The 26398-nt window shown below is 44.1% G+C and overlaps 1 protein-coding gene across 3 annotated transcripts; it reads right to left on the bottom strand.

The window, feature by feature from the left end:
* Positions 1-15253: 15253 nt before the first annotated feature.
* Positions 15254-26223, bottom strand: C1H3orf52 (chromosome 1 C3orf52 homolog). 3 transcript variants are annotated; one of them, XM_054837261.1, is made up of 7 exons: positions 26005-26223; positions 24389-24607; positions 21289-21412; positions 20541-20674; positions 19608-19678; positions 17539-17738; positions 15254-16565 (listed from the first exon to the last, which is right to left on the bottom strand). In XM_054837261.1, coding segments are annotated over exons 1-7 (789 nt in total). In that variant the 5' UTR covers positions 26044-26223; the 3' UTR covers positions 15254-16563. The 3 variants fall into 3 exon arrangements, with proteins under 3 accessions (XP_054693236.1, XP_054693224.1, XP_054693244.1); XM_054837249.1 differs by having other exon boundaries at positions 25880-26222; XM_054837269.1 differs by lacking the exon at positions 26005-26223 and adding an exon at positions 25448-25873.
* Between the last annotated feature and the right edge of the window lie 175 nt (positions 26224-26398).

Raw genomic sequence — 26398 nt, 5'->3', positions numbered from 1 at the left:
GAGGTGCTGATGGGCTTGGCCTTGGCCAGGGGCGGGTCCCTCTTGGAGCCGGCTGGCATTGGCTCTGTCAGACACAGGGGAAGCTTCTAGCAGCTTCTCACAGAAGCCACCTCTGTAACCCCCCCACTACCAAAACCTTGCCACACAAACCCAACACACTGGTGATAAAGAGCTGCGTACGCTGGCTGCTCCTTCCAGGCTCTGCTTCTCCCCTGACAGCTCCTGACGCTTCAGGGACCCCGGGCATGGGGGGCCCACCTCCCAGCCCAGGTGCGTGTGTGTCTTGCGTGCACATCCGACTGCTGCAGCATTTCTTTCTGACCTATGCCCTTCCTCCGGGGACCAGCAAACATCAGTAGTTGATTCATTATTTTAAACATCAGGCAGGAACGTGAGGTCCAGTCATTAACCCCACCACTTATTTCAGTTTTGTGAATCTATCTTTAAGTCTGTTTATTCAGACATTTCCTGATCCACTTGTCTTTGCATAGACTTTTGGTGGATTACAGACCTCCTCTTTGCTTGTCAGTCAGACCTCATGCTGTTCTGCTTCAGTTGCACGGCAGCTTCATTTCTGAGACCCGCACATAACACCCAAGCTTCAGGCACTTTCCAAAGTACAGCGAAAGTATGGGAATAAATTAGGCAGAAAATAGTTTTGCAACCATTACTTGAAAAACAGAGTGATTCACATTCTTCCCTTCCTTTCTGTTGCACCAGGATGGCCACACCAGTTCCCAGTAAACCAAAAAAGGATATACAAGTATTAATTGCACACAGTCACTAACTAAATGACATTTCCACAGAGCCCAAGTGACTAATGATTTTGATAAATCACATAACCAAACTTCTGGAAAATGTTGCTGATCAGAGCTACTCCAGCACAACTGTAGATTCTGCTCCTGCAATCAGTCTCAACCCTTGTTTTTTTTCAACCATCCAAACCCAAGTTAACAAGCGGGTAGCTGCCTACCTTGTCAGCAGCATTCGGTGCCGCCTGGCAAGGCACTGCCTGTAAACAGAGCAAAAGAGATGATGGAGATGGTTTCATCCACTGCTGAATTTTAGTGACTTTTGGAGGTTGCTCCATCAGGACCAGTAGCAGGTACCACTATCGGGAAGCAGCATGTCAAACACAATTGAACTAACACTTTATAATGTGCCCATAAATAATGCCTACATACAGCAAATCCCTCCACATCTCGGCTGGATTGGGAGAGCTGCGGTACCCTGGGGTAAGGACAGTAGCTGCATCTACTGATGCACAGTCCAGCCTGTGTCACTGCATCGGGGCAGGCTGCAGCAGGACCCACAGCCAGTAGCTAAGGGATGCTCAAGACCAGGTGATGCTCATTCAGGCAGGCTTACAGACAAAGCACCACATTTATGCACAAGGTTTAGATCAGATGGTGCAAGGGCAGTTTATACGCAGCCACATCTGTTTATCCTGAGTCGTGTTTGACTTAGAAATATTTGATCTGTGATCTCTTCCCAAACTAGGCTCCCTCCCTTCACTACTGCACTGCCATCGGCTGCAGTAAAGGTCTGCAAATTACAGCTGCTGGAGCTGGAATCTGGTGTGGGACTACCTAGCAAGTGCAAAAGAGAAACAAAGGAGGGGGACTGCTTAGCTGAGACCCAGCTCGTGGTGGAGTGCCTCTATCTTCAAAACCACGTGTTACCAGGGGACAGCGCATGTTGTGAAACTGTCCGGTTAACCGCCTGTAACTTCTCACCTCTGTTTTGGTGAAATTGCTGCAAACATCTGAAGTCTTACTGAGATTTTTTTTTTTTTTTCCCTAGCAATGTACCACAATTACAACGTGGGAATTAAAAACATACTTACTCCCTCAACCATCAGCCCTGCAAATTGTATTTCTGGTTCTATTTTTCTTCTTCCTAGTATGTCAGGAGGAAGAAAAGGGGATAAAAAAGACAAAAAGGAGAGGAGGAAGCAAAACCAGATTGCATTGAAAAGGCTGTGCTTTGTTGGGGTTGAAGGGTTTGGGTTTTACCACCCAGTTTGTCACACCATTTCTCAGAAGAGCAAGGTGGCCAGGCATGCTGTTTCCTCTTGTCAAGAGCACCCTAAGTTGCTATTTCAGTCGAGGGATCCTAGAGGGAGTCCATGCTGCAAACCGCTAGTCTCTTCATGGAAGCCACAAGCACCAGCACGCCCTTGCTGGGCCCCGTGCCCCAGGAAGCCACGTCACTCATCCATTCCTCCCCTCTTCCTCTCCCACCCCCAGTCGTCAGTGCTTGTCTGTGGTGGAGGCTTTGGGTTGTGTTTTTTTTAGGTGCACAATATCTGGGTGCTGCATACACTTAGGATGGAAGAGATAATAATCCTCTTTGGTCACTAAGTTTCATTCTGTAGCACAGCCAGTACAGAAAACAAGTCAGACAGCAGGGAAACCACTCCAAAATTGGCTACTCAAGGGTGCAGAGATCCAGCAGAAGCATGGGAAACTGCCTACCAAAAATAAGGTAGGTTCAATACCCTTCTATATTTAATTACTAAACAAGAGGGCTGAGTGATTTTATTAAAAATAGGAACAAACGATACCTGCAATGAATTAGCCTTAGGGGACCATGTAAGGCACTGCAAGGAGTCTCTTGATTAAACAAAGGTAATTTAGCAAGCAAATTAAGTTGAACAGTATAAATCTTAGTATGTCAAAGAGTATTGCCTCAGGATGTTTTTTAGGGAGGCGGCTCCCAGCACTGAGCCTGCTGAAGCTGGGAAGGGTGTTACAGGTGAGGAACACAAGGACCGGAGATTACTTGTCATCTGCTCTGAGTTTCCAGGCAGGAAAACTATGCTTAGAGGTTCACCTTGCCCCTCTGGCCATTGCTCTGACGGGTATTCATGTCACAGCCTTGTTTCTGCTAAATACTGTCCTAGCTCTTGCTCTGTGCCTTGTATTGCCAAGGGATGGTCATCAGGGCTCTCCACTAACACCTCTCCTTATAGAAGCAACCAAAAAACCGCTGTGTGGACAGATGATTTCCTTGAAGGCCCACAGAAAGGAAAAATCCCCTTCTCTTTCCCATTGTCTTCTTGGTAGATTGAAGAAAAAGTCAGGGAACCTCTGAATACTTTACCCTGACTGCTTAGTTGGTACTAAGGAGCTCAGATGAGGCACTCGATTGCCAAAATTAAGTGTTCTGCTTGTTTCCAAAGAGATTGCATCCCTCACCTTCCTGCAGGTCTGTGGTCAGAGGTCTAAGGCATGACCACTTTACCTGGCCTTGAGGGAAAGGGCAAAAGTCCCCCAAGCATGAAACCTTGCTCTCAGAAGCAGTTCAAGTCAAGGCCAACAAAATCCATGTGAAGCCAGTGGACACCTACTGCTTTTGAAAACGTTCCTGACTGCTTTTAGGAGCAGGAATCAGGACACCATCAGTAAGATATTTCTAAAGCAATTTTCTCCCGCTAGCTGTTGACAGGGCTGTGAAACCCATATTCCCCATCCGAGGGGAGGGGAGGAAGGTCCACTCCTCAGTCATAGCCACCTCATTGCTGATAAAACTGGGTCTTTCTGAAAAATCACAGACGTTGCAAAAGTTCAGAGGGATGGAGAAATGACGAGGGGTTTTTTTTGGTGTTTCTTTTTTTTTTTTTCTTTTTCCAAAAACCTGTCATTCCTGTGCAGTGACTCAGCACTCTGGTAAAGCTCTGGCACACTGTGGAGGTCCAGCCCCGGCTACTGCTGCTCACCAGGCAGCGTGAGAGGCAGAGACTGAGGATCAGCTAGGAAGGGCTCCTCTGCTCCACAGCACAGGGCAGGCTCATGGTCAGGCTAAAAGAAAAGCTCAGGTTGCAGCATGAGAGTTTGTACGTATCTCATAGCAGTCAGCCCATCCACGCCAACCTGATCCTGCATTCCTGAAGGCACTCGGTGCTGCTGCGGGATCAAATCCACAGCGATTGCACTAAGGTTCCCCCAAAGCACTCCTGTTTCTTGTCTTAGACACCAGCCATGTACCCACCTCCAAAAATCCTCCACAAAGAATTTTGTTCTACATTCTCAGCTTATATTGTTATAAACTCAAATTCCTCATGCAGCCAGCTATCAGTGTTGCACCTGAGTAGCTTTAACTAGATCTGGGGAAAAAAAAAAAAGTAGATGGGCACCTGCAGGTGGGGGATTGTCTGCAAGGCTTGGGAAAACCAGCAGCCAGGTGGAAGAAATAACCCCAAATTATCATTCCATTGAGGCCAGTAGGCAATTTTCATCAGCTTGAGGTGAATCAGCCCATGAGTTGGTGAAGACCAGCCACAGCTAGTAGAGTCCAGGGGGGGAAGGATGCAGGAGCAATTACAGCGTTAGCAGGAATTACAGCACACTGAAGTGATGGGCTGTTGGGCTTTCTTAGTCAAGGAGCCAGCCACAGAACAAAAATGATGCTTTTTCGCTTAGTCGGGTGAGGTTTTTTAGGGTTTGGCAGTTTTGTGTTAGAAGTGGTTGGCTTGAGGAGCCAGGTAGGAGCAAAACTATTTCTGGACCAGTAACCTCTTGTTGAGGAAGAACACATTAGATGAAGACAACAGCTGCAGCGGCTCCCCACTAAAGTCCTCTCTCCTGCAAGCTAGTGCTGTCACGTTGCACAGCAGATCAGAGGAGCATCATATTTCTGACAGCAGGGGAAGCTGGCATCACCCCTTACAAAGGTGGCTCAGTGGATGTGCGTGTGACCATACCAGCAGCGTCCTGCTACCTCCGACCAGGAAGTCCCCCTTCAGGGACAGAAAGGACATCATCCACCACCTTGCCTCTTGCCACTTTGGCAAATGGGTTTGAAGTGATATCAGACGGAAGGCAACCTTACCTTCAGGTGTGCAAAACGGACCTAACACAAACCTGAGCTCTTAATAGCAGGTGACTTGATACTGCAGCTACTGGGAGAAATTGTAACGACCTGGAGCTGAACGATTTCAGGCCCCACCATTTATCCACAGACCCCACTGCCTCCTCTGTATTTAGCTTCTTGACCCTCTTTTCTTCTTCCTATATATCTCCAAGTCCCTTCTCGTTGGAGTGCTTACTCTTTCAGTGGCGCTTCTATATTCGGCTTAACCACTTCCTGAGCATGACAGCCACTGGAACCTGTACAACAGCTCATACGGCTGCTCTGCAAACATCAAAGTGAAACTACAGAAACAAAGAAAATTAATTCTGCTTTTGTTTTTATTTTAATAGTTGAGTCACATTTCTCCTCTTTTGAGACTGCTGGCCAGAACTATTTCCCAGCATTTTCGCTGATAAATCCATACTTATAGTTGCCTGCAAAAAACCCTCCAACCACAGGGAAGTTGGGTCTCCTCCTCTAACTCCTGGGCGCCTGCCTCAAAGGAGCCAGCACATCTGTAGTATGAATGCAGCTGCTGAGAAATGCTTTCAATTCTCAGGCCGTGCGACATATTTTCCCACAGGATTACACATTATTGACTAAATAAGATGACTTCATCTAAGGGTTGTGCAGCAGTTTACAGGTCTAATTTGCTACAGGAACTTATGCTATTTATCTTTTGATGGTTCAGGAGAAGAGCTATCCAAGCCCAACAACCTTTCCTTCTGAGCAAGGGACTAAAAAAATCAGAAGCCAATTGAATACAAACAAGAAAAAGTAGAATAAATAGATGATCAGAAAACAAAAATACTTAAATTCATGTTATCTGACAGTTATGATATACTCCTTATGTTAATTATATGTATTATAAATATACATACATATTTTATTTAAAATGTATCTCATAGGACTTCTAGGGGCAAATTATGTGAAGCGTTCACACTGGCATCCCCACCTAAGCTAGAGAAGTTTATGCTTGGTGTCGGCAAAATGCTATATAGAATTCAAAGAAAACCAGGTAGGCCACCTGGAATGAGGTAGAATTAGCTTTATCTTTATGCCCAGCTGTAATACAAGTGATTTAAATTCTCCCACTAAATGGGAAGTCAAGATGTTCACTAATATTTGTGAAAATTCCTGCTACTCTGATAAGAACACCAGGGGCATATGCAGAAAGAAATTATTTCATGCTAATTGCTGAACTTGGGTAGTATATGAAATAACCGAGATCTAAGAGCACACATTTAGCAAGGAAAATATCAACAGCAACAAAGAATGGTGACAACTTCTATTTACCTCCAGTCCTGGGAAAGAAAAAGAATATGCGACTATGCAAATATGCAATTCGGGACTGACTTATAAATGCACCTCCACTGGCAAGTTGGGCACATTTCCCAGCTTCATACAACTTGGCAGCTTTGCAGTCCCTTAGTACATTTTTATTATATGAGTAAACCTAACATATAAATATCAATACCACATTGTAAAATGTTTGTAAATTACTATACAGGCATTTTACAAACACAAAATTGTAAACTATAAGCAATAGTACACACTCCAGTGAGCCTTGCTTTTATTATCAAAAAGCTTGGTAACAGAGCAGTCCGGACATAATTTAAAGGATCTTAAATTTGCCAAATAATTTCAGTACTTAAGCCTGGAAGTATAATCTTCTGCTTGAAACAGTGAAGTTTATTCGCTGCTGGAGATTAGAAGTGTCAGGAACTGGCCTGTCTGCTAGCCTTGCACTCACCTGCAGGTTCGCAGTTTGTGTTGCACAATCACCGTGTTTCTCCTGATTTTCACCAACACACCAGTGCATAGATTGATGAGAATGATTTGAGGCGGGGGGGGGGGGGGGGGGGGGCGGGAAATGAGGTTGGTTCTGTCATATCTTTTCACAGTATTTACTGCTCACTCACCCGTCTGGAGGTCTTTAATACAGACGAGCTCAGAAAGGTCGATTGCTCCTCAAAACCACAAACTGTGCTGAGCAACTGCCAGGCTCCCCAGGGAGACAGAGGCTGTACTCCGCAGGAACACCTAAATGCTGTAACGCCTGCCATCAGCTGCCAGCTTCTCCCTACCATCCCTGCATTTGCACACCCGTGGTTTGTGCCTCTCCCCTGGGGCAGCTCCTGCTCCCGCAGCTCCCAGGGCACGGTTCAGTGCCTGCCAGGGGCTGCCTCTCGGGGAGGACGAGGGAAAGGCTGAGAGGACAGAGGCAGAGAAGCTACATAAAGTGTCTTGTCTGAAAAGCTGGTGGAGGGGTCTCCCTATGCTACCGCAGGCACCCAGGGTCTGGTGGTGGGGAGCAAGGACTAACCAGCACCAGACCTAACCTGACCACCCTTATTTCCATACCCTAGGTGGAAAGTGCGCGTCCCCATCAGGAGAAAAAGGTACTCCCACAAGGAAAGTAAGTAAAGCGGCTCCTTGAGCACCTTGGGGGTGGTGTGGCATGGCACAGGTGGGGGCACGGGGGAACCCTCCGCTAGCACCCAGCATTGCTGCAGAGGCAGCTGGTGGGCACGGGCATGGCTGTGGGCAGCAGCCACAGCCAGGCATTTTGCATTGTGGACAGGGGAAACCTCCCTGCATCCAGTGGGGGGTACCCGCCCTCTTGCTGCCCCACCACGTGTGATTATTTGGAGCCTCTGTTTTTGTTTCTGGAATGATGCAGCACAAGGGGGCAGCCATCCCGTCCAGCCTCCTAAGCCAGGGGTGCCTCGGCCACCGCCACAGAGCTGCCTCCTGTGATGGCAGACTTGGTCATGGCAAACTTGGTCATGGCGTATCACAGCCAGACTTGCAGGTTTGCAAGCTCCTGAACTGCAGCGGGGCAGCACCTGTTCTGTGGGGTGCCCGTGCTACACCCCTGCTTCATCCCCTGCAAATGAGGTAAGGGCTGCAGGAGGAAGGGGGCTGCCAACACAGCACGCCCCGCATTTAGTCACATGTCAGCCCCCGTTCCCCATATACGAGCCCAGTTTAGGACTTTTTCTAAATACTCCTCTGTATGAGGTATTCTCTAAATAAAATAGTTTCTGTATATTAAATATGCAAATAGGGAAGACTCACATAGTAGCCAGGATCACATGTGTTCACGTGAATCATGAGGTCTTGGTTTCGATTCAGACTGCTGCCTTTTCCATCACTGGGTAAAGTAATTCACATAGGGATGGTATCATACTTTTATCACTTTCACAAGCTGCAGTATTTCCTTAGGGAGGAACAGCTTCTTGTTAGTCACGTACATTGGCAATTTCACAGCAGTGTCAAGGCAGCACGGTAATGTTTTAAAACACTGCAAGTTCTCTAAGATGGCAGCTATAAAGCAATATTGAGAGACTGACGTCTTTCCTTCAGTCAGGTTGCAAAAACAAGTACACTTAAAAACCCCGTCATCTTAGGCAAAAGTGAAAGCTCAGCTCTGAAATTTTACAGGACCAACCAGTAGTTCAATCAACCTCATAACAAGAACCAGCTAGGCAGATAAAAATAAACCTGAGAGAAATGATGATGCAAGTAACAACCCCCTGCCATTTAGATGCTTATAGGACAGACAGACAGACAAATTTCCAGAAAAGTCCAAGCCTGCCGAACCTGCACAAACACCCAGCGCGCACTCGGGCACGTGGCACATCACATAGTGCCTCTGCGATCCCAGGCAGAATTAAGGCTGCATTCACCATAAAGCTGAAATACAGCCAGAGAGCAAGCAAGCAAGAATAGCCATTTCTAAGAGACACATAAAACTGATTTCAGTTAAGAAAACCCCAAAAAACCAAAAACCAACCACACAAAAACCCCAACAAGGTTGCACATCTAGGTATTATTAAGGTAGATGAACAGCACTGCATGATGTAAGTCCATGTTAAGTTAGAGAAAAAATCAATCTTGAAAAGCCATCAGATTTTTTTATCACTCAGAGATTCATCCCTTTCACCAACTAATGTCACGCTGGCTCCTGCTTTTGCACTGCCTGCGTTCAGTCTGTAGCTAAGTCTGAGTAAATCCTGTGCTGCAGAAAGTCCTTGTGTCCTGTTGCTGTACCAAAGGATGACAGTTACATGTGTTTTCTCCCTCTCTCCCCAGCGCAGACCTACAGCCATCCACCAAGTACCAGCAAGGTAATGACTAAAATTAATGTTTTTGATGCTTTCCAGGGCAACTTAGTCCAAAACATCCATGTGTCATAAAGACAAGTTGTCCATCACATTCACACAGGAGAGACAAAAAGCTCATTTTTGAGTTATTTGCTTGGGATGCAGAAAAACATCAGTTTAAGCCTATGTACCAAATAAATGTATGTACATAAACTATAATAATGATACGCGGCCCACTCTCGGGCAGCCAATGGCCAAACAGACCACAGTGCTCACCTGTAATTTGAGGCTGAGTGTAACACTGCCTTGAATCAAAGTCACCTCGTGATCATGTCCTAGATGAGTGTCCCCAGACACTGGGCAATTTATGGCTGCGGGGGTACTTCTCTCTCCTCCTCCTTCCCTTCTCTCCTCAGCTTTCTGGTAGCCAACATAACCTCTCTTGCCCACAGTTTAATCAAAACTGACATGTTTCCACAGAAATTTTCAGTTTCAGCATGACGTCTTCTAATAAAAAGCCATTTAACTGGACTATCACCAACCAGCTTTAGTAATAAAAGAAGCCTTCAGTTGAAAGACAAAGTGAGATTTAATACTTGGAGGCTTAAAAGGTTTTGGTTAATATTTCCATTGTAAAAAAAAAAAAATTAGCAAATGTCTCAATGAATGGCTAAGTCTCTGTTGGAACAGAATAAGGTTTCCCTTTCCAATGTACCACTGCCTTTAGAAGGAAGAAAAGGGGGAAAAAAACAAAACCAAAAAACCAGCATGCACTGTCAGGTTGAACATTTAATTTCCTATAAGCCACAATGGATCAAATGGTTGCACTGTAAGAGAGGACACACAGGAAAGACTGGCATGATAAACACATTGCCCAGTCTCTCTTGCTTCCCTGCTTTGGGGTTAGATTCAGGAGCTCTGGCATGGCACCCCAAGGTAATAGAAGAGGTAACTATATAACTCGGTGTGTGCCCTGCTCCTCTGCCCCAACTCATCGTCCCAGAGGCAAGGGGTGAGCAGCCATTTCTCAACCGACGCACTCCACAGTCTCCTGTACTCGTTTGTTTGCGTTAATACGCTGGGCTCCAAGAGGCAGGTGAGTACCTGTAGTTTGCTACCTCTGCTTTGCAAATAGCTCATTTTAGCAGAGGGTGAGTGAAGTTGCCTCTTCAGTCACCAATGCCAAACCATCACCAAAAGCCCTATGTATGACAGAACGAAGCCCTGCCATTGAGCAGCCCAGCCTGGTTGTTTGGGTTTTTTTATAAAGATGACATCAGTAAAACAAAAGTCAGTGCCCGGCAGATATGTGGGTGTTTAGCAGAAAAATTCGAAGAAAGTGAGCAAGATGACAGAAAAGGTTGTGATTAAATGAGCTCATCGTTTGTACATGTGAGCGTGGGGTGGACTGTGGGGGAACAGAAGAGAAGGGGGTGGAACTGTAATGGGGAACCTGCCAAGTAGCTGTCTGGTTTTGAGAGTTTTTTGGTCCCAAGTAAAAGCCCCAGAGTGTCATTTGAAGACAGTCCTGGGAGGGTTGTTAGTGCAATAGGAGAGCTGGCCTTTCCGAGTATCAAACCCGGCCTGTGAATAATGAAAGACTAAACCAAAATCTCAAGAATCTTCGCGGTCACTTCTGCACCATCAGTGCGTGTGACAAATCACTCCACCTCTGTGCTTCAGTCTCCTCGCTGTTAAGAGAAGGTAAATGATAACAGTTTTACAAAACTGGTAGACTGGGAGCGTTCTGGAAAACATGGCTATGAGTAAGGCTTGGGTAGACCTCTAGGTTGGAAGGGACAAGAGGTGCTCCAGGCTTCACTTCCAGTGGCTTTGGAGCCAGTCACTCATGAAAATAAAGACCCTACCTGTTCTCATATCCAGGCACATTAGGAAAGTGCTGCTGCCCTCCCAATTCTTTGCAATAGTGACTAGGGGAGGAGAGCGCCATACCCCTGCAGATAGTTGAAGAATTCCTTAAGAGCAAGTCTACCCTTGTTGCTCTGCTCCTTAAAACTTCCAGAATTTCAAAATTTTACCAAGCCTCAACTCAAAACTAAGTAATTATTTTCAGTGAAGTGTCCTCAAGGTCAGGAGGTCCTTCAACACCAAGCAGAGTCCAAACTGACGAAATGAATTATATAAGCTAGGAAAATCTGAGACAGATTCTGCAGGAATTAGGTTCTAACAACTATTTCTCACTTCTAGCTTTGAAAAATAAAAGAAAACCCTTTGGGTTTATTTACCCATGGAGCAGAGACCTCTGTTCCACTTACAGAGTACGAAAGGTAGCTACAAATGTCAGCGTGAACTCAACAACACCCACTTAAAATACTGCTGCTACTGCAGACAATAGAGGATGCCACTACAAAGCCCATATTTACTCACTGGCTTTATTACCCAGTGGGTTCAAATCAAGAGCATCAGGGAAAACAATTTTTTTAACTTCTGGCTCCGAGTATTTAATCAGTTCACACCATCCCTTTGGATTTAATGAGTCATCCTGCTACCTATTTATATGCACAGTCGCCCACAACCTATTAGCAAACACCTTCAAGAGGTAAAAGGAAGACAAGTCTAAACAGAGTTGGAAAGGCATTTACCCACACAATCTTACCTCCTCCTTCATTAATGGCTCTTCCTTCTCCTCCCTCTGTTTTCAAGGAGAGCATTAGATGAAGGCCGCCAAGGAGGGGGTAAGCCATTGCCACATCTCCCATGAGGCCAGTGCCCCTTCCAGGACAGCGTGTCTCCTGCACAAATGCACACACGCACTTGGAGTCTTAGTTGACTCCCGGACCCAACGTCTCTCTGGCAGCTGGCTGCGACTCCCCTGGCCCTCCCTTTATTCCTCTGTTTTCCTATGCTTTTCACGCAGCAAATCACCCTGATACCTCCCTTTAGTTCCTCCTCTAAACTTCCCACATTAAGTCCTGTGCAAACCTCAAATGCTCTCCCCTCATGTGCACCATAATATGCCCCACACCTTTAGCAAGCCCCCTCCAGCCTCATCTGTACCATGATCTGGAGAGCTGCTCCCATTCACTCATTGCGTAGATGTCACCCTGGCCCTACCAGGTTGGTGGCTTTCCTGGGACAGCCCTGGGGGGAGCGAGGGCAGGGCATGATTTGGGCTCCCTCACCTGCCGTTGCATCGCTGTGCTCCCTTGTGTGCGTGGCGATGAGCTTTTTGTCACGTAACCTACCACTGAGCAGTGCCAACCTCAGGACAAGAGTCAGGCCTCCACCCACACACACCAGGTGTGCACGTGTTTTGAGGTGCTTCTGGTGTCCAGCCATGGCCTCTACAGTAGGAAAATAACTGTGGATTTACAAACCGTTCTCAGTGCTATATATGTTGGTCAACATCACTGCGTGAGCACACAAGGCTATACCAGATTTGTTCATGTTGCAGACTTCTTCAGGGTATAATCATGGTGAAGCCTGTCTCTCTCTCTCTCTCTCCCCTCCCCAGGAATATTTTGCCGAAAAAGATTCCATGAATTCTAGAGAACTGTGGTACTCTACTGTTAACCACAACGTGAAACATAAAACCTCTGTGATTAACAGCAATAATCAGACAGAATATGCACTTGTCAATGTGCCCAAGAGGAAAGAAAATATTGCCAGCTCTGAAGAGCACAGTGACTATGATTATGTCCTGATGACTTAGAAAGGGACACTCTTTTACTTGAATGTTTATGCAGCCTTGCTAACCATCCTACCTCTGGTGTCAGGTCTTCAAACAAACACCTGTCTCTTGTTACCAAGCTTACTCATTAGGACACATCTGCCAGTCATTACCAATGAGACAAATCTGATCAGAGAATGAGATGTGGATAGAGTACAGGACTTGACAATTAAACTAGAGGAATCAGGAGCAACTGTCATTGTAAGACAATCTTTCTCTATAGAAAATTAGGTGCTTCATTACTAGAAGCAACTGAGGCTGCACTTTTTTCTGGACTTTTACAGGACCTATTTTTAAAGAATGGTCTTATAGAACTACTGATAGAAATCTCAAAAATGCGGTAACAACACCACCCCCTGTTGTTGGGTTTTTTGTTTGTTTGGAGGGGATTAGCTTTTTAAATGAAAGCATAGACCCTGTGTTAGATGCACTTACTCTTTTCCAAAGTTTCTCTGGCCTGCTTGATATATACCATTATACAATGTAGATCACAGAACGGTAGGGGTTGTAAGGGAGCTCTGGAGATCAGAGTCCAACCCCCCTGGCTCGAGCAGGATCACCCAGAGCAGGTTGCACAGGATCACATCTAGGCGGGTTTTGAACATCTCCAGAGAAGGAGACTCCACAACCTCTCTGGGCAGCCTGTCCCAGTGCTCGGTCACCCTCACAGTGAAAAAGTTTTTCCCCGTGTTCAGACTGAACTTCCTGTGTTCCAGTTTGTGCCCTCTCGTCCTGTCGCTGGGCACCACTGAAAAGAGTCTGACCCTATCACCTTGACATCCATCCTTTGGATATTTATAAGAATTTATGAGATCCCCTCCCAGTCTTCTCCAGGCTAAACAGATAAATAACTCATTTCTCAAATCGCCCCTGCCCCACCCTTTAATGTAGTACTACTTATCTTAGAGTGAAGTCTTAATGAAATTGGAATTAAATAAAAATTTTAAGTTAAAAAAAAATTAAAAAGCAACAAACTGCATGCCAAACAAAAATTCCAGCCACTTAGAAGACTATGAAAACCAACGCTGCACAGGCGGTAACTGCACACCTTTCAGCAGAAGATTCCCAGATGTTTCCTTCGTGACGCAGCGCTTCCAGCTCACTCCTGCAGGAGTGTCAGGTTTGACTCTGCAATGCCAGAACGTAACCCCCCCTCAGCAGGCAGCATCTCCGGGCATGCGCATAGGACTGAAACCAGTTACTCAACTGTTCACCAGAGCTCATAAGGTGATTATGTGCCTCTGTTCTTACTTAAGCATGTTTTTCTGCTCCCTCCGTTTTTGTAATAAAACAATTTTGAAGAAAATGTCGAACAGTTTTCCTGCTTTTAAATCTTCCTTCGTACGTGATGGCTGGCTGCAGCCCTGGCTTTACGGTGTAGAACCTTCGCGACTCCCACCCGCGGTTTCGGTGCCAGGGCAGCCCCACAGGTGAATGCTTGCACGCAGCACGGTGCAGGCAGTGCTCTGCAGGTACTGCTGCAGTGACAGGCAGCTGGATCGGCCCAAAATTTGTACTGGCTGCTGTGGCGACACAGATAACTGCCTGCCGTGGGATTTTAAAGGGCTGGTTGTACACTCCACAAGCTGAATTACCAGAACTATCTTTTCTCTTCCTTTTCAACACTATCTCAAGTTGCCTCAGCCATTAAAGTATTACCTACACTTCTTCTATTAAAATTAACCTTAAGCATTTCCACAAAATATCTAACCTGATGAAATAATGTGTTTGCTCGCTGCTCTATCCCTAATAGATGGTCATAATTAATTCGCTTGGTTAATTTCTTTTACGTGATCAATTTACCTCAAAGATCTAAAACTAGAAACCACTTTTTGTCAGTTTTTGATATTTCCTTCAATGAGAGTTCACAGCTTGACCGGAGATGGACTGTAAAGTCGGACATTTTCTGTTGAATATCACAACATCTTGCTACAACTCCACCACCTCCTTTCCTGTGAATTGCTGAGGTAAAGGTACTAGGGCAGAAGAGAACGGCCGGAAAAAAATGGGTGCTTGGCTCCTTTTTTTTTTTGTCAACTCCTTATGCACATAGGGGTGTCGCCATAAAGAAGCATAATCAGTATATTATTTTTCAGTTCTTAGAAACAGAATCAAGACAAAGAAGTGTTCAAGGGCAGGTTCAGTCATGTTAGTAAGAGCAGTAGGATCAAGCAGCATCTCAAAGGCAAATTATTTCTTCACTGCTGGTATTTTCATGGCCTGCTGCTTTTGGGACAAACCGCACAAACCACGAATTTTATCCTTCCCCAATGTAAGACTCAGAAGGAATATCTGCTCTAGTTGTATGCTGCATAGAACATTGCATCAAGAGAAATTATGGCTCTTACAGCCAACACTACATCTTACAGATCAAGATGGGGTCAGAATTAGCCACAAATATGAGAGCTATGTGAACCATTAATTTGGTCCAGGCTGTTTCCCAAGCTCCATTAAAACTCAAGCAACTACAAATACAGTTTTGAGTGTACGGCTCTGTCAGACAGACACTTCATAAACTCTCAGCATTTAGAATTCCGATGGTTATTTTCCAACTCAAACAGCTGAAAGACTGGAGCTGCTAAAGAATGAAAGCAATCACTTTAAGAGTAACAATAAATAATTTAATGCACAGTAAAATTGTCAGATTACTTCTTAAATAAACTAATAACATTAGAAAAAGAAAAACACAATTTCCCATAAGGTATTTTTCACAATACAAAAGGTTGCTTAAAATAAATTTCTCTATCCAACAGTACTAACATTTATACTGGCTACAAAAAATGACAAGAAGCTATACTTCACTAACATGGTAGTGAATCCATTCCATTACATGTAAAGATAATGCTTAATTTTTCATTTTCATGTTATAGCCAGTTACTGGCTATAACTCTCATGCCATGCCGGCCTACATGGTCTGCTTCAGCACCTTCCTCTTAGCAGTGGTCCATCTCATCCGATCTCTTGTCAATAAAAACAACTACTTGCTGCCTTATTAAGGCAAATATCTTGCATTTGTTTGTTTTTATCCCCACTGCTGAGACAGGGGCTATAATTAAGGGTATAGACTAGTTCCTCTCTGAATTTACAAATGCAGGTCAAATAGCTGTCTGTTCACTAGTACCAGTAGCTAATTATTAAATCACATGGCTAATTTTGACCATTGAAAGATTACTGTTGTATTCAGATGTGTTAGTGAACAAGACATGTTCCTTCCTGATGTTTCTTCATTTCTATTTTGCATTACAGAAGAGAAAAATAGAGCAGGTGCCACCTTATTCAGGAAGACTGTAGGATGAACAAGGGAATGATGAGAGCTCAAGCTCACTGAAGAAGCTAGTTCAAAGGTCTTGCACGTAATTAAAGAAAATAGACAGGATATTTAAGTTTTCAGACTGTTTTATGAAGAACGAACAACGGGGAAACATGGCATATGAAGTTAGCAGGGAAAAAAGTAACAGTCATGAGCATGGGTGGAAGTGAGCATTAAGGATGAAGCTGTGCAGATAATTTTGAATGAGCCAAGAGAAGAAAAAAGGAGCCATGTGTAAGACTGCTTTTAAAGGCCGTGCAAGGAATCTAGATTTAATTATAAGGCAAGACAAAGCAGAGGTTTCAAAGTCAATAGAGCATGCATCAGACAAGATGCATGATTTTCAGAAGAGTAAAATGGGTTATTGAGATATCAGGACAACAATAAAGAAGGAGGTAGCGGTGTTATAGGAATATAACACTGTTATAGATATATCACATTTTCCATTTACGATACTGTATCACAGACAGCATTTACAGGACATCATCTTTAGAAGTGTTTCTACCTAACGAATAGCTCCCTACCCTGGGATTACTAATAGACAGGAGAAGCCCATCTCTTCTGGGCAGTGAGGAAGATGAGGAGTCTTTTCGTCATTTCTCTGAAAGGTAAAACAGTACATTATTAAGATTAAAATGAAACTTTAGATATTTCAGCATATTCTTTCCTGTACCTTTTACACTGCATTTTTCTATTAATCCTGTCAATATGTAAGGAACAAAATCATACTGAGAATTGGAACTCATGACTTGTTGCTGTCTTGTCCCTTGACAAGACTACCAAGAGAAATCAATGAGTTAATTGCAAATTTTACTTATATAGACTGTATGGTCATGTGTTAGCCTAGAATTATTGTGAAAGCACATAGGGGGTGGGGGTAAGCGGCTCTATTCAATGTTTTTAGTAAAACCACAAAGCTCATAGGATTTTTATGCTGACGTTTCAATCAAGACAAATCTAAATACATTGGAATCACTACCTAGTCACTGGCAGTCATTGGAATCACTACCTAGAAAACCTGGAAGAGTGAACATTTGATTCCTTTAAAAGATATCTCTGTGCATAATAAATTTTCCAAAAAACCTCTGAAAAGGCAAAAATTAGGAGTCTTTTTCATCCTTGACTCTGGAAAAAATCAGATGTTCACTCCCAAATCACTTATCCTGTTTTCCTTGGATTAAAATTTGGTTTATACGCATTCAAATATGAAGATACAATAAGGAGAAGCATATTTCATTATTTGGCTCCCTGTTATGGTACACACACACAAGAAGATTTTCTTTGTACAAACAGAATGCAAGAGGTGATCTGAAACCTCTTTGGTTGGAGTCCGCAGCTGACCAGTATCATCACTACTCCCTTTCTCATCAGAGGACCAAACAGTGAATCACAGGTTATATCCTAAGCATAGCAAGACTTTCTTGAAAACTGAATATTTTACAATTTTCTTAATACTGCTGTGCAAAATATATTTACTAACAAATCTCAACATCTTGCCAGAAAGATTTCCCACCTTCCAAGAAAATACTTCTGCTCTTTGTAAAGAAACAGTTTCTCTAAGGTACAGCACTTACACGTTAATGTGAGAGAAGTCGGGTCAAGCTTTAACCTGTTACATTCAGATGTTCCATGACTGAAAGTATCTTCTTCATCATAAATATTTTGACGTAAAACGTTCCTTATAAAATCTGAGTTCATCATGTTTTCCGTAAACCCCTCTGTTGCTGGCGGTACAGAAAACTCTAGCTGATAAAATACAGTGGAGCTTTCATTACTGAAAAACAAAGTCAAGTGTGAATTCAAGTCCCCACTGGATCTTTTCTTTTTTGAGAAGACTGACTTTTCATATCAAAGTTGGCATGGATTTTTTTTAAAACTTGTTCTAAAGAAAAGCATTATAAAGGAAAACTGCCATCAAAAGTTGCAGTTTCCTCCTCCCCCTCCCTTCTCAGAGCAGCTCTTGACATTAACAGAAACTAGGCACATACCTGAAACCAACCTGAGATTTTTTCAAATGTATAAAGGGCAATTGGACACATGTCCTAATGGGGTGAGGTTTTCGGCACTTGTACTTCACAAGTACCTAACGATAAGATATGCTGCGATATCTCATGCATAGGTTAGCTGAGAACCTGCAGAAAGATTTGCTCTCCTGCTAGCAGTACCTGGGGCCACCCAGCTGTGCTCCTAACTCAGCTCTGAAGAGAATTATGCAAACCACCAAACTGCAGTCCATCTCTGGAGATTTCATTGTTTGTGGTCTACCAAATCCACTGACTACAGTTTGACAGTTACATTTTGTACTCACAGAATTTAAAACATCAAAAAAGTAGTTGGATGGGAGAAAAGAAAAGGAGACACAGAGAGAGACAAAGAGGCAGAGACACACGCATATACGAAGAGGCAGAGAGAGACATCAGCTAGTCAATACGTATGCAGAACTACAGCTTTGTGCTTGATGGCCTAAATGATAATTTTTACTCGTAAGGCTAAGGAGCTACAGCTCCCTCATTGAACAGAGCTGGCGTGCCCAAGGCTGGCAGTGCAGGGGAGCACGTTCCCCAAAGTGCCCTCAGGACCGCCCCTTGCCGCAGCCCAAGGGGGCTCTTCCTCTGTCCTTGCTCTCTCAAGGGCCTTGGGACTTTGCAAATCTACTTGCCTTGATTTTCTCCTGTCTTTCTAATCCCTTTTGTAACAGTGCTTTTTCAAAAGTCCTTGGGGAAGCTCTCTGGCCGCCTTCCCTTGCCTCTCTGCTATCTTCCCATGGCAGGACCGTGCGCAGCTGATCTTTCCAGCCCCACTTTTCCCTCTGCTGCTTAACCTGCCTCCTGTTGTAAATCTACAGTATCTCCATAAATTAAAATTTCACAGTCTCAAACACAATAAACGTCTTAGCCTTCCTCCAGTGCCAATTTCTGCCTAGAGTAAGATCCTCCCTGTGTTCCAGCCTGAAGAAGGCAGGCCTGGATGCTTTTCCCCTTCCTCCCACCACTGCTACCCCTCTGGCTCCACCAGCCTTCGGTGGCCGAGCTTCTCCTTCACACGTAAGCGTCTCCCACCCAGGCTAGCCTAGCCTTCACTCTGCCACCTGCTCTGCCTCTCATGCCTGTTCCACCAGTCTCTCCAACATGCTGATGCTTTTTTTCCTCCTGTTGTCCAAAATAAAGCGAGGGGCAAAAGTGGTCCAAACAAACCAGCAATGCAATATTACCGATTTGGCTCTCACAACTTGTATGCCCCTGTTGCCTTTAGCTCTTTTGGGAGCAAAACAGTTCTCCCCTCCCCATCAACCCTGTTTTTTTTATTTAAGGCTATTTAAGCCATGTCAATCTCAAGTGGTTCCAGCAGTTCATTTTCCTATTAATAAATATTCTTAAATATGTTTATTAAGGGCTGCACTTGGAGCCAAAGACAACAGAGATGATACTTAACAGCAACAAAATATTAGTCATTATATATTACTAGCAGCACTTGCCATTTACATCAGAGGATGATTCAACCGGTTTTCGCTACCTATACATACAACTTTCCCCCAAACAACCTATTTTTCAGATTTAAATGTTGTGCATATTTACATAGGCATATGTATGTCTCATCAAAAGCCTGGAATTTTCAGATAATTTTGGTGACAGAAATTGCTTACCTGAAATAAACCACCTCAGCTGACCTAAAGTAGCGTCCTAGAGCTGGAGATGAACTGTAGACATCTGTTAACTTGGAGAGAAAAAAGAAAAAGAAAGAAATATTTCTTCCATTCACTCTCTCTTTCCCCCATAAAAGAAAGTACAGCAAATCACTCCTACAAGGTGTTTTAAGGGGCATAAACACAGTTGCTGAAGGTCAAATATCAGCAAATATCTGCCCTGGAAAAGGTTCACACAATCCCTTTAACCTTGACAGACAAGTTAATATAGTAATCACCCAAACACATAGATTACCTTAACACAACGGAGGCATTCAGGGTGAACTAAAAGTATGTGCTCATGTTGCTGATGTTGTTTGGCTTGGGTTTTTATTAGTACCAAAAAGCTCTTCTACTCCTACTTGGTAGAGGGAAGGGTCTCTCTACTGAGACTCCCTTTCCACGGAGAGTCTAAATCAGCACTGCTGTGCCTGCTGGCCTTATTTCAGCCCCAAATGAGCTGTGATGGCTCGATGGAAATGGCAGCTATAAACCCAGGCTGTCATTGTGTACTCACAGGAGAGTGCAACTCACAGGACTTTCAGCCAGCACTTGGTTTAGATGACCTTCACAGACCCCTCCTAACCTAAATTGTTCAATGATTCTATGAAAAAGGTGTCCCAACCATTGCTCAAATTTGGGGAAAAAACTCAGGCACTTTTTTTTTTTTTTTTTTAAAAATCAATGTAAACTGCTCGTGTGCTTAAAAACAGACAATTCTTTTTTCTAGATCAGCGCTTAATATTATACTAGTAAAAGTACAACTCAGAATTTTTTATGGACTTGCAAATGACCACGTTGCTACATAGAGAAACAGAAACTTATTAAAAGGGAAAACACTGAATTTATGTTACAAGTAGAATCAGTTTTGCCAAGAAAAACATCAACACATACCCTCTTAGTAATGTCTTCAGAGAAAAGGTGTGGGAGACCACACATTAACTCCAACGTTCCTGAAAAATTGCGACAATTTCCACTATTTAGCAGTGCATCAGGATCCCAATAGTCATCCTCATCTGTGTAAACATCTAATATTCAAAAGGAGATAGAAAGGGGAGAGAAAATTTCCAGTTAGCAAAAGTATTGGGGGGTGGGGGGGGGGGGGGGGGGGGGGGGAGGAACAACAAAAAACACCAAACCACACAACCTCTTGGCTTCCTCTGGGGTGGCTTTCTCATCACCTAGGTAATGACTGACTGGGGTGACAGGAAAAAAAAGTGCAAGTCACCTGAAGAAAAGTGACAGCACATGGAAATCCGTCACCCACCCTCATTAGCAAAAGTCAGCTGCTTCGGGAGCCTGACAGGCACTGACACCACACAAGGGGATGTAAGTCATCCATTGCGCTTGTTGCAATGTTCCAAGCATCATTTCCATCCTCATCCCCGACTCTCTTCTCGTAACATTTTCTCGCTTAGCTACAAACTGGAATTGCCATCTGATCAGGATACAAGTTGCTTGCTGCCTGCTAAAATAAAAGTGTTCACATCCACTACTCAACACACCACCCTCTGCAGTCAGCATCCTGGTCCCTTCAGCAGTTTACAGGAGTTTAAAAGATGCTACTGGTCAATTTGTGTTATATTAGATTGTACATGTTGTACAATTTTACTAGAGGACAAACCGAGAGTGCGATACTTACTAGAATAAAGAATTAGGCTGATGAGAATGACCAGGAAGAGCACTAGAAAAATTGTAGTTATAACCATCCATAGTTTACACTTCCAGAAAACTACATTCCCACATGATTTCCAGTAATCTCTCTCCTAGTTACAAAAGAAAGGGGCATGTTGGTTAATGAAATAAAGCAGGAAAAAGAAAAATTAAGCATGTATCTACTGTAACATTTAGAAACAAAAACCCCCACGTAGATGGGAGAGTCTCGTTGGCAAGCAACACCCAGGAGTTCCCACCCTTAAGTACTGCTGCAAGTGGGAACATAGACCTGCAGAAGGCAAAGGACGTTCACAGGCAGGCTATTACTTGAAAGAGCCGTATCATTCCCCATTTGTGCAGAATTTCCAATTCCCAAATTGCCCATAAAGCTAACATGCTACAAAAGTGCTTTCATGGCTTCCAAATTTTTTTTTAAACTACATAGATTTGACTTGCATGTTCCACAAGCTGTCCTTTTAATGTTTGCCATCTCTCCCAACCAAAAAGGTGTCTGGGAAAGAACTTCCAAAATCATTCATCCCTCTGCAATGCTAATGATGTCAGTCTGCATAGCTCCTGGATGCCAGCACTCAAAGCAAGTGGACTGCTATTCATTAGATACTATTGCATTAAAGAACACTGTAAAATAATTGAGACTTTCACAGCTGACTCCCTTTTTCTTCAGAAGATTTGAAATTTGAAGGCTATTGAGAACATTTAACAAAGTTTATTACAAATTTCACCTGTTCTAGGAGATCACGAGGAAACTCTCTTCAAAGAAATTGTGCATGTGTGCAAGGATAATACCTGCCTTTCATTTAATTTTTAATAAGATTTAAGACCATGGCAGAAGTTAGTATTTTATTAGTTACCCCAGCATTACTAATATTAAAAAAAAAAAAAAAGCTTAGGTGACATAGCAAGCCAAATTTAAAAACCTTCCAACTATTTTATTCCACAGCCAAATGATTGAAGGAAGGGTGTGAATTCATAAGACAGTAGACCATGATGCCTTTTCATTTGCTCCTCCTCCTCCCCATCCACCATAAACCCAGCTGTAAACTCCACATCCTTTTTGACATCAGTACCAGGTGAGGAAAAGCACACGCTGTGGTTTATCCGGGCCACACACGTGCAGGCTGGCAGGAACCAGCTCCCAGCTGGAGGCACTAACCCAGGTTACCTTCCTTTACTCTTTGAACTTTCTAAGAACCCAGCGTAATAGAAAGCCGTTCACTGAATTTAACTGACATCCACCAGCTGGCTTAAGGCTTCTTTGGAGGTGGCAGATGAACAGGGAGAGAAAACAGACAGCCCCAGAGAGAGCTTACAAGAATCATTTCTCCAGGAGCGGGGGCAGAGAAAGGGAAAGTGGTCTCTGCAGGCACCTCTGCACGCAGAACTTTGGGCAAAACCTGAATGTGTTTTCGCTTACAGCATGCTTTCAGGTGTGATCATGCTTACATACATATGTTTTATTTGATTTTTAAAATGTTTTAGAAGAATGAAGCTTCAATTTAATACTTGACACCAGCCTATCATTTTGTATCTGAAAAAAAGAAAAAAAAAAAAGCCAGTAACTACTACCTAGAGTACAACTATGAAATCAAACATAGTAATATCCATTGAGACAGCTATCAGGCCCAAGTTTCGACTGAGCCACATATTCATACCGTCACAAAAGCGTAATTCTTAATCATGCACAGCAAACTGGCTGGACATCAAGCAAACATTCAGCTCCCCGACTATTCCCTACCAGCTGGGCCAACGCCCTCTGGACATTGCCCACGTAGATCACAAGGCTGCTGGGGGGGGAGCAGCAGCAGACAAAATCTCTCCCCGGTGGGCAGGGCAGTTCTCCTGATTAACCTGCCACACGAGCACGAAGCAGGGCACAATAATTTTCCAGCAGTCCCTGTAGGATAGGAAGCCAATTGCCAGAATCAGCAGAAACAGACCCCAGATGCAAACTCAATTCTGGGAAAAGGCAGGCTAAACAGAAACTTAAGGGTAACGTTTCTCAAGATAGCCAAGCGGATCTAGCTCACCCCTGCCTCTCATCCACCATCTCCTGTTCCTCTTTGCACCTCCCTAGAATTTGCCTGACCCTGCAACAAGCTGATTCAGCTTACCAGGCTGGAGGAGAAGTAACTGGCCCCTGATATACTCAAGTAAATGGTTTGGTTCCCCGCCCCCCCCCCAGCCAGTGAATGAATCATCCCTCAGATATGATAAGCAGGAAGAAGCGGTCCCTGTTGCTCAGCCAGGAGCGGGAAGGGAGGAGCAGGATGGTGACTAACACAGCCGAGCTCTTGGGAGGAGTGGGGTGACTAATACAGCCGAGCTCTCGGGAGGGCTCAACCCTGCTTACAGAAGAGTGGGAAACACCTCAGCTCTGCCGTAGATATTCCCTCTGCTCTTGAGTAATGAAAAGCATTGTACGACGGTCACCTGTGAGTACATATTACTCCTCTGCCAGCGTTAGTCTGTTCCATAGCTTTAAGCTAAACGCTGGGAGCTACCTTCCTCAGGACTCACGTGCTGGTCTGAACTGAGGCTTTGGGGCGCACTATTCATACAAATTCGTAATTGTTAGCAACTGCAATTTGCTCAAAGATAAAAAGAGAGAGAATCCAGCATAATCTGTTGCAGGACATCCTATTCTTGTTTTGGCAGCACTTTTCTGATTAATTTGTTCTGAAAGAAAGCCTGGTTTTAATATGGGTTTCAACTTTTCTCCTTTCTGGCTTTGAGCCCAATCCCACTGACAGCACATGAAAAGAGAAAGCAAAACACAGAGTACCAATTACAACTTCATTTCCCAAGTTAAAGTTAACAAACAACGAAGCACAAAAAAAAAAAAAATCTTAAAACCCCACTCCAATATTAGAATACTTCATTGAGAAGAAGAAAAGAAATATGTTTAACTGTTTTTCAGCTTTTTCTTTCAAGTCGAGTAACCTTTCCCTCTCCCTCAAACAACAAATTAAACCACCCCTACATGATGTTCCGGCAAAGTGTAATTTCTCTCGCTGTGTGGTATTTTTCCCAACAGCGGGCATCAAATGAGCAAGTGAAATTCCTACCTTTCTTGTTTGAGCGTTTAGAGGCTTGTCATGATTAGCCTCACTTTCCTCCACATTATCTTCTTGCAATTCGATAATCTCGTGGTCCTGCCCAGAGCTTTGCCTTTTCATAGCTTCTGTCTCTGCGTGAGGACCTCTGTCTCTGAAGCAAGCACGGAGCCAACTCATTTCCTTCTGGTTTCGGCTGCAGTTATGGTCAGTAGCAGCTCTAGTACGAGGCTGGAGGCGATAACAGGGAGAGTTGGGATGGTGTTCACAGGAGTGATCTCAAAACACTGATAAATAAGGGGAATTCCTTGGAAGCACAAATAACGTCGTCTGCACTAGCTACAGAGAAACGGGAGGCAGGGAAGTATCAAAGTCGCCAGAACTGCAGCCCTCAGCTGCGCAATACCAGGTTTTCCAGTTTGTCTACTGTACCGGCCCTTGACAAGCAAGTGACTAAACCTTCAGCAATGTTGTCATTTGCTGAGGCAATTTTTGAAAGGAACCAGATAGCTTTCCCTGCTGCTGTCAGCTGAAACAGTAACACACTATTGCTGTTATCAATGCAGCTAATCAAAGAGATGTTGTTCTAAAGAGCGCAAACTGAGTAAAGGACCACATAGCTTGTGGTTTGGTTAGGCTGTGAAGGGAACTTATAACATACATCAACTCTTTGAGTTTTAGTCTCCCTGTACAGTCAATAAAGAAATGAACACCACTGATCTCTGTGCTGTGAATTGTCCTCTCTCTAGCTGTTATGCAGCCTAAAAACCATGTTTGGTGTTAAAGAACCACTTACGTCTATTCACATACTATGCAACCTAAACCTGAGAAGCTGCTTCCACGTAAAAAAACAGGACGACAAGTCTGAAGAGGAAGATGGCCTTCAATTTCAGCCGATGCTCTACAGGGCATGCTTTTACACAATGCAAATCATTGTGTAAGGTGACATCTGGTCTGCTCTGCTCTAGCTTCCCACATGAACTCTCCCGTGCGACTTAGAGTCACTCGTAACAACTTACTGCAGCCGGGGACTGATTCCTCCCCCCACCTCCCCAGTATCCTTCATCCTACCTTCTCTCAGTTCTCCTGTTCTGACTCCATCCTCATGTTTCTCCTTCCTCCCCACAGAGCACCTCTCTCCCCTCTGGATTAAAAGGGTTGGGCCGGCAGCCGGTAACTGCATTCTGGTCACTCTCTTGTCCCAGCACAGAGAGGATCACGCATTAGGAGGGAAACAAAGCCTTTTTCTCCAGCTCCCTCCTCTGCTGGCTGAGTATCCACTCACAACACTGCTGCTCCTTTTTCCTGCCAAATGCTGAGGATGCTTCCCCCTCCTTTTTTCTCTTTGTGCAACTCATCTGGCTGCTGATGCCTGGAGCAGTCCCGGGTGTTCAGATTCCTGATGTCATGTCACAACCATCCAGGCAAAAGCACTCCAAGAAGCTGAGCACACGTCTTGGTTTCGTTGAGCAAATAAAAAGAAATACAAATTGCATATCCCACCTTTTGGTTCTGGAGAATCCTTAAAACTCCGGAGGACTGAGGATGAAGCTGAGCAGTCATCAAAAAAATGCGTGTCTGTATCCACAAGATTTTACCTGGGACATCTTTACTAGAAAAGCCTTTACCTGCTGGTTCTCAGTACTCCTGCTGGAGATGAGCTTCATTTATTTCATTTCCACTCACAGTAAAAGACCTTACCTTCCTACTGAATTGCCTGCAGCCAAAACAGTTCTGCTAAGTCAAACAAGTTAATGATTATGGATCTCACCCTGCAAAAGCCAAAGTCCTTTTTTATTTACATCTGTGAAGGAGCTCCTTACAAAGTATCGAGTTTCTTTGGTCTGAGTGATCCAAGGTCTGCACTTGGTGCCTTTCTTGCATGTGAACTAACTGACCCTTCTGACGCATGGAGCCAAGAAACTCTTGAAGACAACGGGAAGTAGAGAAATGATCTGAACTTTCTGGCCTAGGCTTTTATCTAAAACAGAACAGCAGGAAAACTGTTTTCTTCCATAGTGA

Source organism: Grus americana, chromosome 1 (assembly GCF_028858705.1).
Source record: "Grus americana isolate bGruAme1 chromosome 1, bGruAme1.mat, whole genome shotgun sequence".
NCBI lineage: Eukaryota > Metazoa > Chordata > Aves > Gruiformes > Gruidae > Grus > Grus americana.
This window is presented reverse-complemented; position numbering and strand designations above follow the sequence as displayed.

Bases quoted from the DNA above. Each gene is read 5' to 3' on its own strand.
- C1H3orf52 (XM_054837249.1), bottom strand. From the start codon at position 25,939: ATGACTGCTCAGCTTCATCCTCAGTCCTCCGGAGTTTTAAGGATTCTC. The intron at 24,608-25,879 runs GTGGGATATGCA...TATCGCCTCCAG, and splicing joins GGATTCTCCAGAACCAAAAG to CCTCGTACTAGAGCTGCTAC. The intron at 19,679-20,540 runs GTATGTGTTGAT...TTTCTCTCCAAG, and splicing joins CTGAAGACATTACTAAGAGG to TTAACAGATGTCTACAGTTC.